This window comes from Antrostomus carolinensis, unplaced genomic scaffold (genome assembly GCF_000700745.2).
Source record: "Antrostomus carolinensis isolate BGI_N321 unplaced genomic scaffold, ASM70074v2 scaffold11137, whole genome shotgun sequence".
Classification (NCBI taxonomy): Eukaryota; Metazoa; Chordata; class Aves; order Caprimulgiformes; family Caprimulgidae; genus Antrostomus; species Antrostomus carolinensis.
The window spans coordinates 5159-22906 of NW_010329505.1; the positions used below are offsets into that span (position 1 = coordinate 5159).

Genomic DNA, 17748 nt, shown 5'->3' on the forward strand with positions numbered 1-17748 from the left:
CCCGCCCCCCACCGCAATGCATGGGCATTTCTGCTCCTCCCGCCAGCCACGCTCCAGGAACAGATTCCAAAATAACATGCTCATGCCTGTCTCTCTCAGCTATGTAGCCAGAGAATGGCCCACTATCGCCCAGGTCAGTCAGGCGGGTGGCAACTGACAGGAAGAGGATTCTGGAAACATTACAGAGGGCTCTCTGACTGCTCTTAGCTAAGTTAGTAACCTGTTGGGAGAGATTGTTGTAAAGCTTTTGTGCCTTCCTACCCAAAGCTTTAATTGCATCTCACCTGTCTAGATGCAGAAGATAGCATGAGGCCATCTTCTCACCATTCCATTACTTTACATTGCCTTACTTAGCATTACAGAAACTAGCTGGGTTGCTGCTGCAAACCTCTGCAGTCTTTACCCCCACTGGGAAAAGGAAATGCAGAAAGGAGCTCAATTTGAAAAGTAACCTCAGTCTACAAATCCGAGCTTCTTCCCACCTCACTAAAAGGTGAGTGGAGCTTAAGAAAAGAATAAGCCCAAGTTCTGCTGTTCCTCCAGGGTTAACAGTATGCTTTCCTTTCCCTAAGTGATGAAAAAAACCTGTCATATCTAGATTGCTCCTTTAGACTGGACTGCTTCACAGCACCTGCCCAGCAACCGCTGCAGCATTAACACATGAAAGCTACTGTCAGCCCAAGAGGCAGAGAAACACTAAATACACCATGGTTTAGGTGTAAAGACTGAGCCATAGGGATACGAGGGGCTCATTCCCAGCTTGCTTTGAGCGCATGTCCAGCCACGGTCAAGACTAGCAACTGTGAGAGGTAGTGGCAGAAAAGGAACCCAAACCAAATGTCGTTCTTGCTGCTGAACTAGTGAAATCATGCCAACCTCTCTTGCTTCATGTGTTTCTACTCTTATTTTGCAGAAGTCATCTCTAAACAGTCCAGCTTCTTTCTGAGATTGTATCTCTCGTCAAAATCGCTGCCCAGGACCAGACCCAAATAGTTTTTTGCCAGACCAGAGGAAAGAAGCAACAGAGAGTCTGTGAAGCCCACGTTTCATTAAAATACAGTCAAAACTGAGGGGAAAGGAGAGACTTTAACACAGTAAAATCCAGAACCTACAGAGCCAGATCAGTGGCCAACCAAGTAGTGGCAAAAGCTGAGATCAAGCCAGACAAAACAGCTGAGAGGGCATTTGGGGGAAATTCTAAGTATTTTCTGCCTGTTATTGCTTTCCTCTCCTTTGTGCTGTGCAAAGTTTGGGACCAGAGAGAAACATGAAAGAGAAAAAAACTGGCACAGGGGAGCACAGAATGCCAGAAACACAAAAGGACCGAGGTTGTTAAAGGCTGACTGTGAAGGAGAGCAAAAAAAAATCACTTACACAAAACTAATGACAAGGAGCAGCTTGGAGACACTCTGCAGGTGGAAGCCGCTGGGGCTCTCCTCAGGGATGTGCCGTGTCTGAGTAGAACCTGAGGAGATAAGATGTGTTTAGGCTAGGAAATGCTGTCTGATGGAGAGAGCAACCCTTTTCCCTCTACCCACCCCTCCATCTCACTCAAACAATCATAATGCATCCTCCCCGCCTCAGAAAGCCCTGGCCCCTCTTCCCATTAACCCTCTGTGAGCAAAGCTCCAGTTTTTCTCCAGAGGTACCCAGCTCTCCATCCCCAAGCATGAAGGGTCTGCAGTTCCTTACCTGCCACGTGTTTGATTCGATGTGCAACCTCCTCATCTGTGGGGGTGGTGACAGGACTTAGCACCTCCTCCAAGTGCGGCACCCGCAGATGGGCATGGGCCCGTTTCCTCCGGCGCACCGTCGATTGCTTGCTCACCTTCTCTTTGGGGGATTGTCTGTGGACCTCTGCCAGGTACGTGCTCTCAGTTTTGGTTAGTTCACTCTCTGCAGAGACAGCAAGGGAAAGCAGTTAATAGAAGTGATGCTGGCCCTGCAGAGATATAGACTTAAGCCCCTCTAATGGCATGGCAGCTGAGCCAAAGAAACTGGCAGGGTCTAAGAGGCCCATGCCAGGGGACAGACTACACAACCCTTGCACCTTTTGCCACACTCTGACCCCAGACTGCCTGTGCTCCTGCCAGATAGCGGGATTTGATGACTTGATTAATTCCAGCAAGTGCTACCAACACTGTGGTAATAACTTTGGCTGGCCTCTTTCATAAGCCACTCTGAGGTCTGACCCCCCGGTGGGTTGGCAGCAGGTATCACACTGCCTGCTTGCAGGGAGGCGTGCACAAGCGATGGAAGGTGCCCCTGTTTGTGGATCATTGCCACTCTTACCCAAATGACGGAAATAATCTTCTAGGCCACTCCAAAAATTCTTCTCTATGAAGGATTTCACCAGCCCCCAAGGCTGTTTCCTGTAACGTAACTCTGTGGAAACCCTGTGTGAAGAAAGGAAAGTCATTCTCCCAATTTTGCTTCCTAGAGGCGATGTCAGCTCACAATCCTTTCTAATGTAAATATGAGAAATAATCGTGCACACTGTTATTTCTGGAATATTTCTGTCTCAGCCCTTCGTGTTTCTCAAGGAGAAGCATTGCACAAAAAGCCCTAGCAAAGGCAGTGCAGGAAGGTCTCAAGAGAGCCTCCTCCAAGACCTTCAGCCATGTGGCAGGCAGAGGTTTAGATTACTCATCAAAGTTAAATGCGAAAGCCTGTAGTTTTGCCTGGTACCAAATTCTTCTGCTTGTCCCCCCAGAGCGTGTCTCAGAGGCACAAGTCCCTGGAAGTATATCCTGTTGTTTATCACATGTAGATGATTGTGTGTGAAAACTGGCCCTGCAAACCACTGCTCCCAAGAAGGGGGCAAGAAAATCCTCTCCCTGACCCAGCTGTAACTCCTCTGCATTGAATGTATTGTTTGCTCTATGTCACCACAGCAGGCAGCTGCCCCTACGGTAACTCTGTGATGATAATGTTCTGGCAACAGGACAAAAAAATAAGGCTAAATTCTCCCCAACCTCCTTCTAATGCACCAAACAGCAGAACTCCCACCCAAAGGTGACTTTTGGTCATCAGTAAAGCTCTTTATCCCACAAGAAGTGTACCTGAGTCGGCTTTTGTTTCTGGCAACACGAGTCAACGTGTAGCGGTTAATGGTGTAGAAATAATCATGGTAGGGGACGTCGTGAGTTAGCACCTCTGCATCTATGACATAGCACTCGCTTTCTTGGCTGGCTTTGTACATTGTCTGCATAAAAGACAGCATGCAAGGCAACTATTAGTCTGGTTAGAACACAGCTTTGATAGATTGGCACCTTCACTAGCACTTCACACAAACAGCTCTACCACAAAGAGGAGACCACACCCATGCCCAAGCCCCATCTCTGCAATTTTTCTGTGACCAGCTCACCTTCAAGGGAAGGCATACTCAAGGAAACCAAGTGTTTCACTCGGATGTTTCCCAAGGGCATTTTCAAAAGGGGCATTCAGTTCCAGCAGCTCAACCTCCAGCATGTTCTATCAGAGACATATTTATGTACCCTGCGACATGAGAACCAGTTCTTTGGGCCGGGCTTTGAGCAGAGGTTCTTTCTAGTGTAAATTATGCTGTAATTCTAAACACTGTAAAAACATGCCAGTTGCTTCTTTTAAGCTCTTCTGATCTGCTTCTTTCTTTTCCCCAGAATAAACCTCACAAAGCGGACACACAGTTAACTGCAGATCCATTTGCAGAAGTGTGGCTTTTTTTACTGATTATTTCCACTTACCTCCACAGCGAGGACACAGCAAAGTGCGCCTGGGTGGTTGACCCCAAACTCAGTGGACACACAGTTAACTGCAGATCCACATGCAGAAGTGTGGGTTTTCTTACTATTTCCACTTACCTCCACAGCGAGGACACAGCAAAGTGCGCCTGGGTGGTTGACCCCAAACTCAGAATAAAACAGGCCATGTCCTTGCTTGCCTGAAGGTGTACTATTCCCTTTGCACAACACTTTGCTCTCCCCTTTTCTTTCTCTTATCTTCCCTGCACACCATCTTTGCTTCTGAACAGCAGGCTTCATCCCATCCTTACCTTGCCAATGGGAATCTCCTCTCCCCGAAATGTAATGCTCAGACAGTCCATCATTTCTTGGCTCCCTCTTAGCATTCCCTCAAGCTAAATCTCAGTATTTACCTTTGGCCACTTGAACATATCTCTGGACATGGAAGGAGGCTTTTCCTCCCTCTCTAGCTGCAGCTTCTCTACTAGACACAGCTTGCCTGGCTCTTCCCAGTGCACTGCAGATGCTCCCATTTTTTACCTTTTTAAACAGGTAATCTAATTGTCCTCACCAGTACAAAAGTCTGGACATCACTAATAGAGCTGTGAGAAGACAGTATCTGACTTTCTTGTGCCCTGCTCATGAATAACATCTGCTGGACTGACCACACCTCAGAAAACACCAGTACGTGTGACAAACACAGTTGTTAGAATGCGTTGGCTTGTTTAAAAACTCATTTACTTTTGCTGGAAAACTCATGGTCCTTTCTTGCAATGCAATCCAGTGTGAGTGTTAAAATTAGCTATTCACATTTGCAGTGATACTGGGGAGCAAGTTAATACAAGAAAAATGTGTAAAGGAAAAATGGGTAGGGAGAATGAAAACATGCAAAGCAGCATGCCCAAGACAAGAAAATAAATCACAGATCCGTTTCTATAAAGCTTTACACCCCTGCTCTCCTTTTACATACCTGCGTCTCAGTGACAGTGGCAGTTTTGGGGGCCAGAGGGTTGGTGAGGGTAATGGTATACAAGATCACTCTGGTCTGATTGCCATTTTCTTCCTTCTTCCATGGATGAAAGATAATATCTGAGAGGACAAAACAATATTGCACTCAAGTAACTGGAGAGGGCCAGTTCCCTAGGGAAAGGCATAACCATACAACCAAGATCACGATAGTATTTCCTTCCCCTTGGAGAGCTCAGCTGCAGAAGCACCAGAGCTCAACTGAGCATGAAAGAAAGGTCTCCTGTAGGAAATGTGAATATTTTCCCCTATATCAAGTGCAGGGAAAGGGGGAGAGGCTGGGGACATATCTGCATCAGCAAACCTACACTTACTGGGAAGGAGGACTACAGCATGCCAAGGGACACTCTGCATCGTCAACTGCACAGTCTGTGCCAGTCTGGTGTGGAGCTAGAAGGGCTTTTTCCTCACACTGTTAAGCCCCGAACGCAGGATCAGGCCTTAGCTGATGCTAAAAACCAAAAAGTCTGCTTCTTCCATAAACTTAGATCCAGCTTTTACAAAATAAAACTAGATAGCAAAACAAGGCTGGTTCTACCAACTTTTGATTACTGCCAGAAGAGAGACTAGAGCTGTCCCAAGATCTGCTCAGAATATTAACCAATCCTTCTACCATCAGGCAAAGTTACATCTCCAAGGCATGTGCCAAGACCTTCCTTCTGGTACAGGCCTCTGTACCTTGCAGGGAACGCAGCCTCTGTCAGTGACTGGGCTTTGTCAGCAGCAGCTTACCAGAGAACCGGCGTTGTTCCATGAAGTCCCTCTGGAACTGGGAGTCCGTGAAAAGCAAGTCATACAGTTTGTCCACACTGAAGTTGAACACTTCATTCACATACTGCCGGCCGTTCAGATCCTCATAGAAGGCTTGGACTTCCCCTGTGAGGAAACAGGTCCACAAGCCCCAGCCATGATCCTCCCTGTCAATATCAGAGGCTGTGCTTCCAACAGTACCAGGACCTTAGTATTTTACTTTGTGAAGAAGGAACCCAAAGGAGGCAATTCTCACCTTTTTCCCTCACTGATCCCAGGACAATAGTTGGAACGACAGAGGGGGGGATTAACTACATAGGTTATTTTAGGGACATCCTTCCAAATACCCCACACATTTGCCTTCTGCAGCCCAGAATGGGAATTCTTTGAATCTTCTGAACTCTTAGGGTCCAGAAAAGGAATTCACTATTTGCCACTTCAGTCCCTCACTGGAAAGGACAGGAGAAGGCTGAAAACAACACTGATGGAACAGCCCTTCCCCACATACCTTCATCATGGGTCTCTGATGAGTCACTGAGCTCAGTGGGAATGTCTTCGTTATCATTGAAGTCTAGGGAAGGGGAGTTCACAGGGCTGATGATCTCTATCTTCTCTCCCATGATATTTGCAATACCAAGATCTTTTTCCACAGGACTCTCTGCCACTGCCTCCTCCTCTTCTGGTAGCACTCCATCAAACTGCAGCAAGGAAAAAGTATAATGAGGGCAAGCTCAGCACCTGGAAAGCAGGGGTTATTTCTGAAAGCTTTACATCTGTAAGCCAATTTCATACCTTTGAACATCTGGCCTCGACATGTATGGAAATCTAATGTAGAGAGGATGAAGGTTACCATACGGTGTTTGTAAGATCACTCCTCTCAAAGAACCACAAACAGTTCAAGCTGGGGACATACACAAGACTTTTTGTTTGTTCAGACAAGCACACAAACCATACTGGTTTTGCCCCTGAACAAGCCCTGCACAGCTAGGAAAATCTGAGATTATATTTTATCAAGGTCTGCTTTGTCATAACAGCGTGAGGGCACACGTTGCTTCCTAGGGAATAACCAAAGGCAGAGGAGAAATTCTCATCCTTTTCTCTCCAATACTTTTCATCGAAAAGCACAGAAAGGAAAATGCCCTTGGTGCTGAGAGTCACAGTTTACTGGCTTTTAGGACAAGCACGCTTTGCTCACTTTTTCTTGGGCAAATGCCATGCTCACAGATATCACTGACTTGAGGACTATGGTCAGCTGCAGTGGAAGAGGAACTGCAGGGTAAACAGCTACCAGCTGGATCCTGGAAAAAAGGATTACTGCTCCCACCACAGCAGAGGATGAACGCTTACCGAGGCTGGCGCTTCACTGCTCCCCGTAGATGTCAGTGTGCTGGCAGTGACAGATTTCTTTGGCAGCTGAGGGCTAGCTTCTGGCTTGGCCTCCATGCTGCTTTTTGAGGAGCTGTCATTGACTTCATTCTCTTCCACGGGGATTTCTTCACAGTAGCTGAGACGCCACAGAGAACACAGGTTTTTATGTTTACCCCTCTCAGTACAGCTACAACTGGACACACAGAGCAAGTAAGAATACTTCTATGAAGTTTCCAGTCTGACTGGAAGCAGAAATGGCTCAGTGCAGGGAAGATCAAGCTCAAACTTTTCAAGAGTTTATACACAGACTGACAAGCATCAGCACTTTCTGACCACGTAACATGCTGACTGGCATTGTGACTGGGGTGCTTTGGCATTAACAGAATTGCTCACCTAGCTCAGCAAATAGAGAGGCAGATATTTCAGTCCCTCCCAACTTCCATGAGGAAATGGTACACTTTTAGTTTTTCAGACATTACACATTTAAGGGCAAACACTAGGCCAGAACCCAGATTCTCTCACCAGGGGCAGACAGTAGTTTCAGATATGCAATATATCAGGACTCCTGCTCTCCTCAGGCCATCTTTTCTTCATCACAGGCAGATTTTACTCCTCCTCACTCACCCCATTGTGTTGAAGTCATCATCAGGAGGCACGTAGTCTTCATCATCACTGGTCAGACCCAGCTCGTTCCCATAACACTGGTGGACAAAGTGCCAGAGCTCCTTTGGACAGAGAGGCTAAAAAAGGGAACAGAGAACAGCATACATTTTCACCTGGGAATACTAAAATATAATGCAATTTTGGAACTCCCCTTGCTAGGAGCATTATATTACTTGCCTTGAAAGGCAAAGTGAGACATTCTGACATAGCCCCTGATGGGAGGTGAGACCCTTCCAACAGGCTCATCTCTTCTGAACTCCAGTGATGCTACAGGGTGAATTGTGTGTTACTGGCAGGCTGGCCCAGTTCCATGCTGGCTAAGGGCTGCGGGCATATGTATCCTTATACTGTCAGGCCAAGCAGGCTTAGAGATTGCCCCCATCAAGGAATAAGATGCCTTTTTGCCAAGTAAGCCTTCACTGTCAGCCCAGGTTCTGCCCTAAAATCTGACTTTGTTATTTTTCCATGCCAGAATCTCCTGTTACTTAAGACTATCAGGAAACCAACATGAGGCTACACCCAGAGCAGCCCACAAAATCAGATTTCCCACTCCTACAATGCTGTGTATGTAATAAAGCAAGCAGTAAATCTGCATTTCCCTCCACATGTGTTTTCCCCACCTTTTTGGCTGTGCCTCTATTTAATGTCTCCTACTATACCAAACCCCAATGCCTTATGAGGTTTTGTCCCCTCTAAGTTTGTTTAAATTAAAGCTGCCTAAAGAATTACAGATACGGGGGAAAAGATCTAAAACAGCAACAAAGAAAAAAGCACTTTCTGTAGCAGTTTAAAATCAAATAGTTTGTCTCACCAGACACTACTGTGAAAAGCTTGTATCTACTTCCAGTTAAACAGAGAAAATGAATTATCAAGATGGTTTACAAAAGCCCAGTTTTTAGGGGTGCATGTCAGTTGGCCACCATATGACTGCATTGTGAGGTTCTTCAGAAATGGGGCAGGAGAACTTGTGATTTAAATATGTGGGACAGGGATAAAAGGGGACGGGTTTTTACACATGAGAAATTTACAGCCAATGATGACTATTTCTTGGTAATGAGAGAAAAATAGTGATTTTTTTCTGAGTTGCTGGCTTGAACTTCTTCCCATAGTTACTGCCTGGGATAAGGCAGGAAATTTTTAATCTAGCTCCCAAAAGTAGCAATCAAAAGCATGGGGAAAAAAAACTCTAATGAGAAACTTTTGTCTAGAAAAATGTCTTAACTCTGTTTCACCTTCTTCCCACATGCACTCTAATTTACATGTCCTATCAGGAAAAATGGTCTAGGCTCTTTCTCCCTCTCTCTTGCCAAGCATGGAAAAAAAGCCCTGGAAGTGTTTCCTGCCTTTATCACTCCACATCTCAGCTCCCATTTGCTTTAACCTTGAAACCAAGGGCACTGGATTTTGCTAGGAACTTCCAAAGGCTGATCAAATTACAGCATATGGTAGCAACACAAGCTGCCCAATGCAAAGTGATCCTTTTGCATACTAAATACTACCCCGATTTTCAGGACAGGGTATTCTGGGTGCTTGATTACTTAAGCCTTCCAGTATGGTACGAACTCAAGCCAGAACATCTCGAAATCCTGGTAGCACCGTAAGATCAGTTCATGAGTCTTACTGCTGCAGTGAGGCCAGAAATACTCAATGGACTGTGGAACAGATACTCAGATCAAAACCAGGATGATATATGGGGCCTCTGGCATAGCAGGTGCACATCACTGCTTTATTTTAAAATCCAACCCACTGAGCCCCTGCACAGTGCACTGCGCACCCACCACTGTTCTCATTTGGTTTTGGGATGCCCTGTACACATGCTCTTTTGCTGTCCTATCTTGAACTGTACACCCCTGAAGCACAGACTTACTAAGAACTTTGCCTGTGCAGTGAGCTACTTCTGTTCCACTTTGAACTGCTTTCTTCTGGGCTGTTACACTTGAATTACAGACCTCAAAAAACCTTCTTCCTGACACACATGGTTGCAGACCTCAGCAGATGCAGAGTCATATCTACTTTGCGTGCAAGACATGTTTGTACATAGAATTCCATGTGAAAAGACAGAATTGCACCTGAAGTTTCGTACCTGCTCTGACTAAACACATGTGCTTACTGTCCCTATGTCTTTTTATGCATATACATTAGTCCCAGGTAGGTTGCTTCTGCATATATTCATCACCTCCCTTTCACCCCACCCCAACGCTGAGGTGCTGGTCTCTGTACCTTGTCAAGGAGAGCATTCTGCCAGAGTCTGAACATCATCATGTACGTCCTGTCTCGAGCCCCAAAGGAAGTAAAAAAGTGCTGAACGGGAAGAGATGGGGAGAAAAATCAGTTCAGAAAAGGCTCAAAAAAGGGAAGACAAAGAGACAAGGCTGTTCGGATCACTTTCCAGCTACAGTTCACAGACAGACCCAGCAAGCCCTGCAGCACAGCTGCTCAGTTCTTGGGCACAGACTGAGGCTCACAGAGGCCTCACATAGAGATTGATTGCTTCTCACCCAAGGCAGCAAGTCTGAGCACAGAAACAACTCCATTAGAGATGTGCTACTATATAACCCAGATCTTTTACTGGGTCCCACACCCTACATATGAGCCACATGTGTTCCAGACCCATCTCAAGCCCAAGGTCTGCAGAAGCTCTGCACCCAGCCCTTTTCCCTTGGTGCTTCCTCCCAGGCACCAGCCAGTGCAAGCGGTCAGTTTGGAAAAAATCCCACAACACATTAATATTCCCCTGCCCCTGGCAGCCCTAAGGGGTGGCCCCAGAGTTCGAGGCTTCAAGGATGTACCTTTTCAGTGTCAGTGCAAACTTGGATGGCATTAGGAATGAGCCGTGCTGTTTTTTCCTTGGTCATCGAGCAGATGTCCTTCAAGCGAACTGTCAGCTACAGTCAGAGCCATGCAGAAAGGGGAAGGCAGAAAAAGAACACAGGTGAAGAGAGACACTGATGAGAAAGGCAATGATTGAAAGCAATGTCAGCAAATATGCTGACAATAAAACACATGCTCAATGTGTCAGTCTGACAGCCTTACCAGTGTCTCCCAACGGAAGATGTTGCTGTAAAAGCAGATCCAGTTTTCAGAGAGGTAGAGGCGGCCCTGCAGGAGAATGTCTCTTTGCAGCGCACATGAGTAATCTGTGGGTGGACAACAGTTGATAATTGAAGAGCACCAAAACCAGAAGACAGAACAGCCTAAAGGTGAGGATAAGCAGCAGCAGCAAGAGAGGAAGCTACTCAACACAATCCTGCAGTAAGTCAAAGGCAGAGCCAGAAGGAACTGAGCCACAGCTGCTGCTCTGTCCACTAGGTTATGATTCCTCCCAAGGGCATGTCAGACAATCTCTTACTGACTGATGATCTTGCCTTATTAGCTGATCACTCTGTAGCATCCTATGTACTCTTTTCAGATTTTAATCTGTCTTTGCTTTTTGCCTTCTAGTGCTATTGTTCATTTCTCTCCCAGTTTAAACCATTTCTGTTCCTCTGCTAGGATGTGTATCTTTCAACAGCATGAGACGTGGTATGAGATGACCAGTTACATAAGATAAAAGAACAGATGCAATGCACTGGGCAGTCACTAATTAGCTGCAAGGCCAAAGCCTAAATGGATCTGGGAAGGCAGTCATGTGTGAGTAGGGAGCATCAGGGATGTTAGGAATAAAGGGAAGCTCAGTGGTGTGCACGTTGAGACACACGACCCTGACCAAACAAGGAAAGAGCTCAAACACTAACACAATGTCAGGTTTGGGGGAGCACTCTGGAGCAAAACACGCTCCTCAAATCATGAGGGAACAGAACCATAGCTGACACAAATCAATCTCTCCCTGAAGCAAAATGAATGAAACCAACTAGAAATGCTGAGGAGGGGTTTCATCCATGCACAACAAAGACACAACAGGCTTGTTCCTTGGTGGTGTGAAGAAGAAAAAGCTGCATGTACTGGATTTTCTCCCCAAACCATGGGCCAGCACAACAGAGCACTGCGGCAAGGGGCTGACCTTACCTACGATGAGACGCTCCGTGTCAGGAAGCTGTTTGAAGAGTTTCCTGAAATCTTCATTCCGTTGTTTGTACGTTGGACTCAATACCTGCAAATAACAGAGTGCCTGTTAAAGAGAGGGGCAGGCATGAGTACAGAGAAATGGAGTGGGAAAACAGGAACACCCGGTAAGGAAAAGGGGGATCAGATGCACTTACAAAGCATGAGGCTAGGAGTTCCCATCACAGCAGACACACAGATGGGAGGATTTGGGATTTAATGCATTAAGTGAGAAGAAGAGGAGAACCTGACTTGGAAAAGCAAGTGCAGTGTAGAAGGCCTATACTCATATCTGCTAGGTAGCAAAACAGAACTGAAGCTGCAGGAGAAATCCTTTTCCTGCAATCCTAGACTGTACAAGATACAACACATGCTCTGTTTGCAATGCATCAGGTAGCTGCCAGTCCCCAGCTCTCCCAGGAACAGCACAGCAACCCTGGAAAACAGGCTCTTTAGTATAACTGCAGCCCTGCCAGAGGAACTTGAATGATCACTGTCATCAAGAGCTCAGGAATAATGCAGTTATCTCCTTTCATCTCTCCATCAAGTGCTCCACCTGGCAGTCAGTGAACACAACTACCCACTGGCATAGTGAGAACACTTTTGAAAGGCCCAAAAGAGGCTCTTGCAGGGATTCGACCATGTTTTGTGTTTATTCTGTAGACACTTGGCCTTATGGAAGGCCTCAGAGAAAACAGTGCTATTGGCTGGAGGCAGAACAGGAGCTGGCTTCTCTTTGGTGTTTACTGAACTATAACATGACTCTGTCCATGTCAGATCACCTCCTACACCGTGCCCATGCTGACAGCTGCTTATAATAGCCAGTACCTCATTTGAAGGCTGAGTTGATTGAAACAGAGGCAGGTGCAAATTCAGGAGGCCCATATCTCCCATCTAATCTATCATGTTCTTTCTCTCACAAATGTAGGGGAAGCGACACAACCTCTTCCCTCTCTATTTCCATTTCCTCTCCTATCTCTTCCAGCTGTGCAATACAAATCTCCCAAAGCAGAAAGGTGGGTTTAACCTCAGAGTCTCCCAGAAAGCACCCCAAAAATGAAAGTGGTTATAGAAGGTAGCTTCTATTTGAGAAGTGGTGTTGGTGGGGTCACAGGGGTGGGAGGAATATGGATGTTATTTAGCATTAGCCCTAAAAAATGTCAAATGCTATCAAATCAAAGAAGGAAACCCAAACACCACCTCCCATAAAAAAGCATTCCCTCATCCTCACACCAGTTCAATGAACTAGAAAGGTTAGTTTTTAACACCAAATCAGCACTTCAGATATTTCTTCCAGTCCTGTGGATCCAAAGGAAAGTACCTTACTGCTGAATAAAATCTGCTAACCAGCAGATGACAGAAATATGAATTTTACTTACCAAACTTCTAGCCTGAACATCTGGAAAAGATCTTGGCCAGAGATGGGCTCCAGCAAGAGCCCAAGCCCAAGATTTCCTGGGACAAACAGACAGGATGGGAAAGGAGGGGGAAATAGAGATTACAATCAGCTCTGAGCTTTGGGTTCAATGCATTACAGCAACCCAACTTAGCGGCACAGTTTCGATGTGGAGGGGTGCTTCTCTCCCTTCCCCACAGTACGGGATGCCCTGACCTGTCTAAAACCTGTACTGCAACCGATGCTTCTGCTGAGCACCAGAACTTTTGCTACAGTGACAAACAGTTCAGTTTAGAGACACTCACAGCTGGAATTTCATCTGATCCACAGCTGACATTTTCTTGCGATAAGTCGACAAGCCCCTCCAGGTCCCACAGCAGACTTGGCAGTTCTTGATTCAGCACAAGATCCCAGAGAGCCCCGCACTCCAGCAAGGAATCCATAGTGTTCCCTCAGCACTTGCACAGCTCCTGGTGTTCTCAGTCAAACTCTGCTTTTCCTGTTCCTGCTGTCACCGCTTCTTGTTTAGATTCAAAGTCAAAAGAGATACAAGCAGCTTGGCTGGAGTTTACAAGCCTTCCCCTACTTTCCTGCTCACATTCAGGTCGTCTGCCCTAGCAGCTCCTGTGAATCTGAGAGAAGATTTGCCCTCCAGAGAACTTTGAAAAAGTGGCTCATTAGGGTAAGCGTCCTGGTGGGCAACCTTTGTGCTCTTCAGCTCCAGTCTCACCAGCTTCTTGCTGTGGGCATCTCCTAAAGCACTGCAAAAGTTCCAACAACCTGAGCAGTCCCAGGCGGGTCGGTGGAAGACATCTGCAACTCCCGACTGAGGCCCAGTGCCCAGGGCTGCCAGAGCTGGCAACTGAAATAGCTGTGACCGACAGGACCCCACCAGCCCAGCTGTAATTCACAGATCTAGCCACGGTTTCCAGGACTCAGCAGGATGGTAAACAGCTCAGAGACTTCAGCTGCTTTTCTTTTTCCCCCTCTTTGAAACCAGAAAAGCAGTTATTCCTCCAGTGCCTGCCTCTCCTCTCTGGCTCCTCTCTGCTCTGAAAAGCAGCTTCAGTCCTTGTCAATGTTTCTCATGGAAGGAGCGGGTGGAGAAGATACCAAAATGACTCGCACACGCTTTAAGTTACTGTAGCTGGGTAATTCTGTCGGCCAATGCCCTGCAGTAACCCAGGCTCAGCCCTGCCTCTCAGCAGATGTTTCCTGTAATGGAAAGTTGCTGGACAGCGTGTGTTGGGGGAGGCGCAAGGGGAGTAAGGAGAGACCAGGCTAAAGAATATAGCTATGAGAAATCAGCCATGTGAGACCCACAGAGTTAGAAATCTTAAGGGCTCCACTACTCCTCTATGAACCTCTGAGGCCCCTCCAAAAGCATATTTCTTTCTAGGTTTCATTTATTGGCCTGGACACTTTAGAAATAAAGGGCAAGGGCTTCCTTCAGGCTCCAGCAAATGAACTCCCTGCAGGTCCCAGGAAGATTGCTTGGAGTGGTGGAATTTCCTGGAGCCCTCTGCCCTTGGTCCCCAGCCTGTCCCATCTCTCTGCACAAGTGTAGAAAGGCTCAGGTAAACGTCCACATGATAACACCAGTGCTGCTCAGCCACGATACTGAGTCTGGGGAAACTAGACACTGAAGTAAAATCCTCATTTTTCCTAACGAGCCAGGCAAATAGATCTCAAAAACACAAAACCAAAAAAACCCAACCAAGTAACCAACAAAGCCTCTGCAAAGCCACTGTTTCATTCCAGGCCCTGTGACTGCAGGTTGCTCAATGACAGGAGAACTCACAAGCACTCTATCTGCTCAGATGCACCACAGAAGCATTGCTTGGTGATAGACAGCACACAGGTCTCTCCATTTAGCCCTGTTAGAAGGAAGGAGTACATCCACCTGCCACCCCAAGATGAGGGGACAATAAAGAAAATCTCTGTAGCCAGGGAAGGACAAAGAATTAGGATTAGAGACATTTGTGAGGTTCCTGCATTGATTTACTGAATGGCTCTTTAAAAAAAACCAAACTAACAACCAAAAAACCAAAACCCACTAGGATGCTTCTGTCTACACACCCACCCACCTCCCTTTGCAGAGGTGAATGGCACAAGGGATCAGAAGAGCTAACCCGGAGGTGGAGACAGCAAACATTAACTCTACTGCAAACAGAGAGAGACGGGACAGGATGGCACTGGGGAGGGTGGAGAGGCTCGGCGGGGGAAATGGGGAGAAAAGGGTGACTCCCCATGGTAAGATCTCCCTGTTAATACACAAACAAATCCTCTGATAGGAAATTTAAAGCAACTGTTGCTGGAGGATGGGACAGGACAGGGAAGTCTGACAACACAAGATCTGAGAGAAATATATAGTCTTATACAGCACAGAAACAAGTGAGAAAGAGATGGCAGAGAGAAACGGGGGAAGGAAAATCCTACCCAATTTGCATTAGTGATGGACTTGCTCTTAAGTCTCTAGGGAAGATATTTACATTGCTTCTGGACAGAACAGGAAAACTACTAGAGAAGAACAGAATACATCCCCTGCTTGTGTGGGAGAGTTTAGACCCCGCTGACAGCAGGACTGCTATGTTGATTAATGCCAGCAAAAAAACTGGCCACCTGTCCCACAGCATTTCTTCCGAACCTGGCCTGGTCTCTTGGGGTTTTTTCCTCTCTTTTTTTTTTTTTTCTTTTCTTTTTACATGTGAATGAACAGCAGAGGAAACAAGGTTCAAAGTAATCACTGGCCATTTGGGGTAGAAAGTGGATTTGAATGCATCATTGCATGAGCTTGCACCAAAAGCCCACTTCTAATTTAATGCCTCTGCACCCACCACAGTAACTGTACCAGGCCTGGTAACCCATCCACCTAAAATCATGGAAAATCTGAAAGCAACTGCCTATGAAAAATACCTGAAAGACATTACTCCATAAATAGTTTGACAAAATGTAAACTGGAAGTTAAAATATGATTGCAGTTATTTACAGAGAAAAAGAATGTCCAGCACCTTGCTAACTCATCGTCGAGCCCGGATTTTTGCAATAAACCCCGTTTACATGATTGCTGTTGCTGAGTCAGACTCGGGCTGTTACCCATTGGAAAGCTGTTTCTGATGTTCTCCCTAAAATAATGAGTAATTTATCTGTCTTTGTCTTTATAGGGAACACTTTACTCTTTCCAACAGCCAAGTTTCCCCCTCCAATCTGCTATCTATGAGGTCTCCAAGAGGGTACTGCAAGAAAAAAAAACAACACAACGAGACCAGCAAAGGCTGATTTCTTACAGTGTTCAGCCTTGTGATCACTTGACGCTGTTCTTAAGAAGCTGCAAGCTCTACTCAAAGGTCTCCTCAAAGAAAGACCCTTCGTGGTATCACAGTCCACCACGGATTCTTGGCCATCTCCTAACTCCTAGTGCACAGGCTTTTGCTGCAGTTTACCCACAGGAAAACCCAGGGTTCTCTCCTTTACGTGGCTATCGACTTGCCTTTGACTGGATTAAGACTTTCACCCCTTGCAAGCCAGGCTGAAAGCTGCCCTATGTGCACAGCATTTGTTTGCAGAAGTGCAGCTGCAGGGCTCCTGTCCCACTCTGTGCAACCCTCAGTGCAGACTTTGCTCTCCCAAAGACAAGTGGGTGCTCCTGTTAATCTTTTCAGACTTACTAGACAGCAAATGTTTCTAGTAGTATTTAAGAATACCTGAAAGCAACAATTAGTGTCTATTCACTGTCATTTTTTTTCCCCCATTAAACACTCTGGGGCTATCCTGCACATAGGTGTAGAGGGAGTTGTTCAGGTCAGGTATAGGGAGAAGCTGGAAGAAGAACAAATTCAGGCATGGTTGCAAAAGAGAAGGCAGGTGAAGGGAATGTGTGTAGATAAACCCAAAGGAAAGGAGTACAGAGCAGGGCAGACCTTGGCATCTAAAACTGAAACCCTCATGGACATATATAAATCTCAGCTCTTCCCTGGTGTTTGCTCTAACTTTTCAAGATCATTTTATTCTCTTTTCCAAGCATATGCTCTGCAGATTCTCCTGATGCCTGGTGTCCACCAGCACAGGGACTACAGGAGGCAATTTACAGAAGCAAGCCTTGCTATAGAGTAGCAGCTAGAAATGCTGTGGAAAATTGGAGATACAAAGCCTAATTTAGGAGCAGTTCAATTGAGAGAGAAGTTGACAGAAAAAACCATGCCAGACTTGCTAGGCTCAGTGCCTCAACTGTCCACTGACCTCCAGACACAAAGACTGAGAGCTCCTCTGTGCTCAGAAATGGGGCCCTTCACCCAAAGCCCAGAGAGAAGGAGAAGAACAAAGGAGATAACTTTTACTCTTGGCAGCAAAATATCTCCAGTTTGTCTCTAATTTTAATGATATCTGCCGGGTGACAAATTCCTTTTACCAACTTGTGGAGGTCCTGCCACCCCCACAGCCAGGGTGACCTTGTCCTTCATGGTATCAGGGAAGTGAAACACAAATTTCCCACCTCTCTAAGCAAATCTGGTCTACAGAGTAAGTCACATCTCCAAAATGCACCCTGATGGCTAAGCATAGTTGGATGGAGCCTAAACCACAGCTGACCAGCAAACTGAGTTTTACTGCATAAGAATAACAGTTCTCAACCAGAGTCTCCATGTCTGCAGTTCCTCACTAGAGGCATGAGAAACACCTCAGGGACTTTTTCTTTCTGCTGCTAGTGAACTCAGCCAGCCCAGTGATGGTCTGCTCTTCCACCCCGAGGACGGGAACACAAAGCAAACCCCATAATTGAGTATA

At 46.3% G+C, this 17748-nt stretch overlaps 1 protein-coding gene across 3 annotated transcripts in view; it reads right to left on the minus strand.

Moving 5' to 3' along the window:
* GRAMD1B (GRAM domain containing 1B) overlaps window positions 1-17748 on the minus strand; it is a 32552-nt gene that overhangs the window by 5153 nt on the left and 9651 nt on the right. For all 3 annotated transcript variants that reach the window (XM_010172595.2, XM_010172594.1, XM_010172593.1), the window contains 13 exons: window positions 11535-11619; window positions 10563-10666; window positions 10319-10414; window positions 9750-9830; window positions 7491-7606; window positions 6846-7002; window positions 6007-6196; window positions 5481-5624; window positions 4693-4811; window positions 3063-3205; window positions 2293-2396; window positions 1693-1896; window positions 1375-1465 (listed from right to left, as the gene is read on the minus strand). In XM_010172595.2, the coding sequence (XP_010170897.1) occupies window positions 1375-1465; window positions 1693-1896; window positions 2293-2396; window positions 3063-3205; window positions 4693-4811; window positions 5481-5624; window positions 6007-6196; window positions 6846-7002; window positions 7491-7606; window positions 9750-9830; window positions 10319-10414; window positions 10563-10666; window positions 11535-11619 (1634 nt within the window). The remainder of the gene's footprint in view (window positions 1-1374; window positions 1466-1692; window positions 1897-2292; window positions 2397-3062; window positions 3206-4692; window positions 4812-5480; window positions 5625-6006; window positions 6197-6845; window positions 7003-7490; window positions 7607-9749; window positions 9831-10318; window positions 10415-10562; window positions 10667-11534; window positions 11620-17748) is intronic.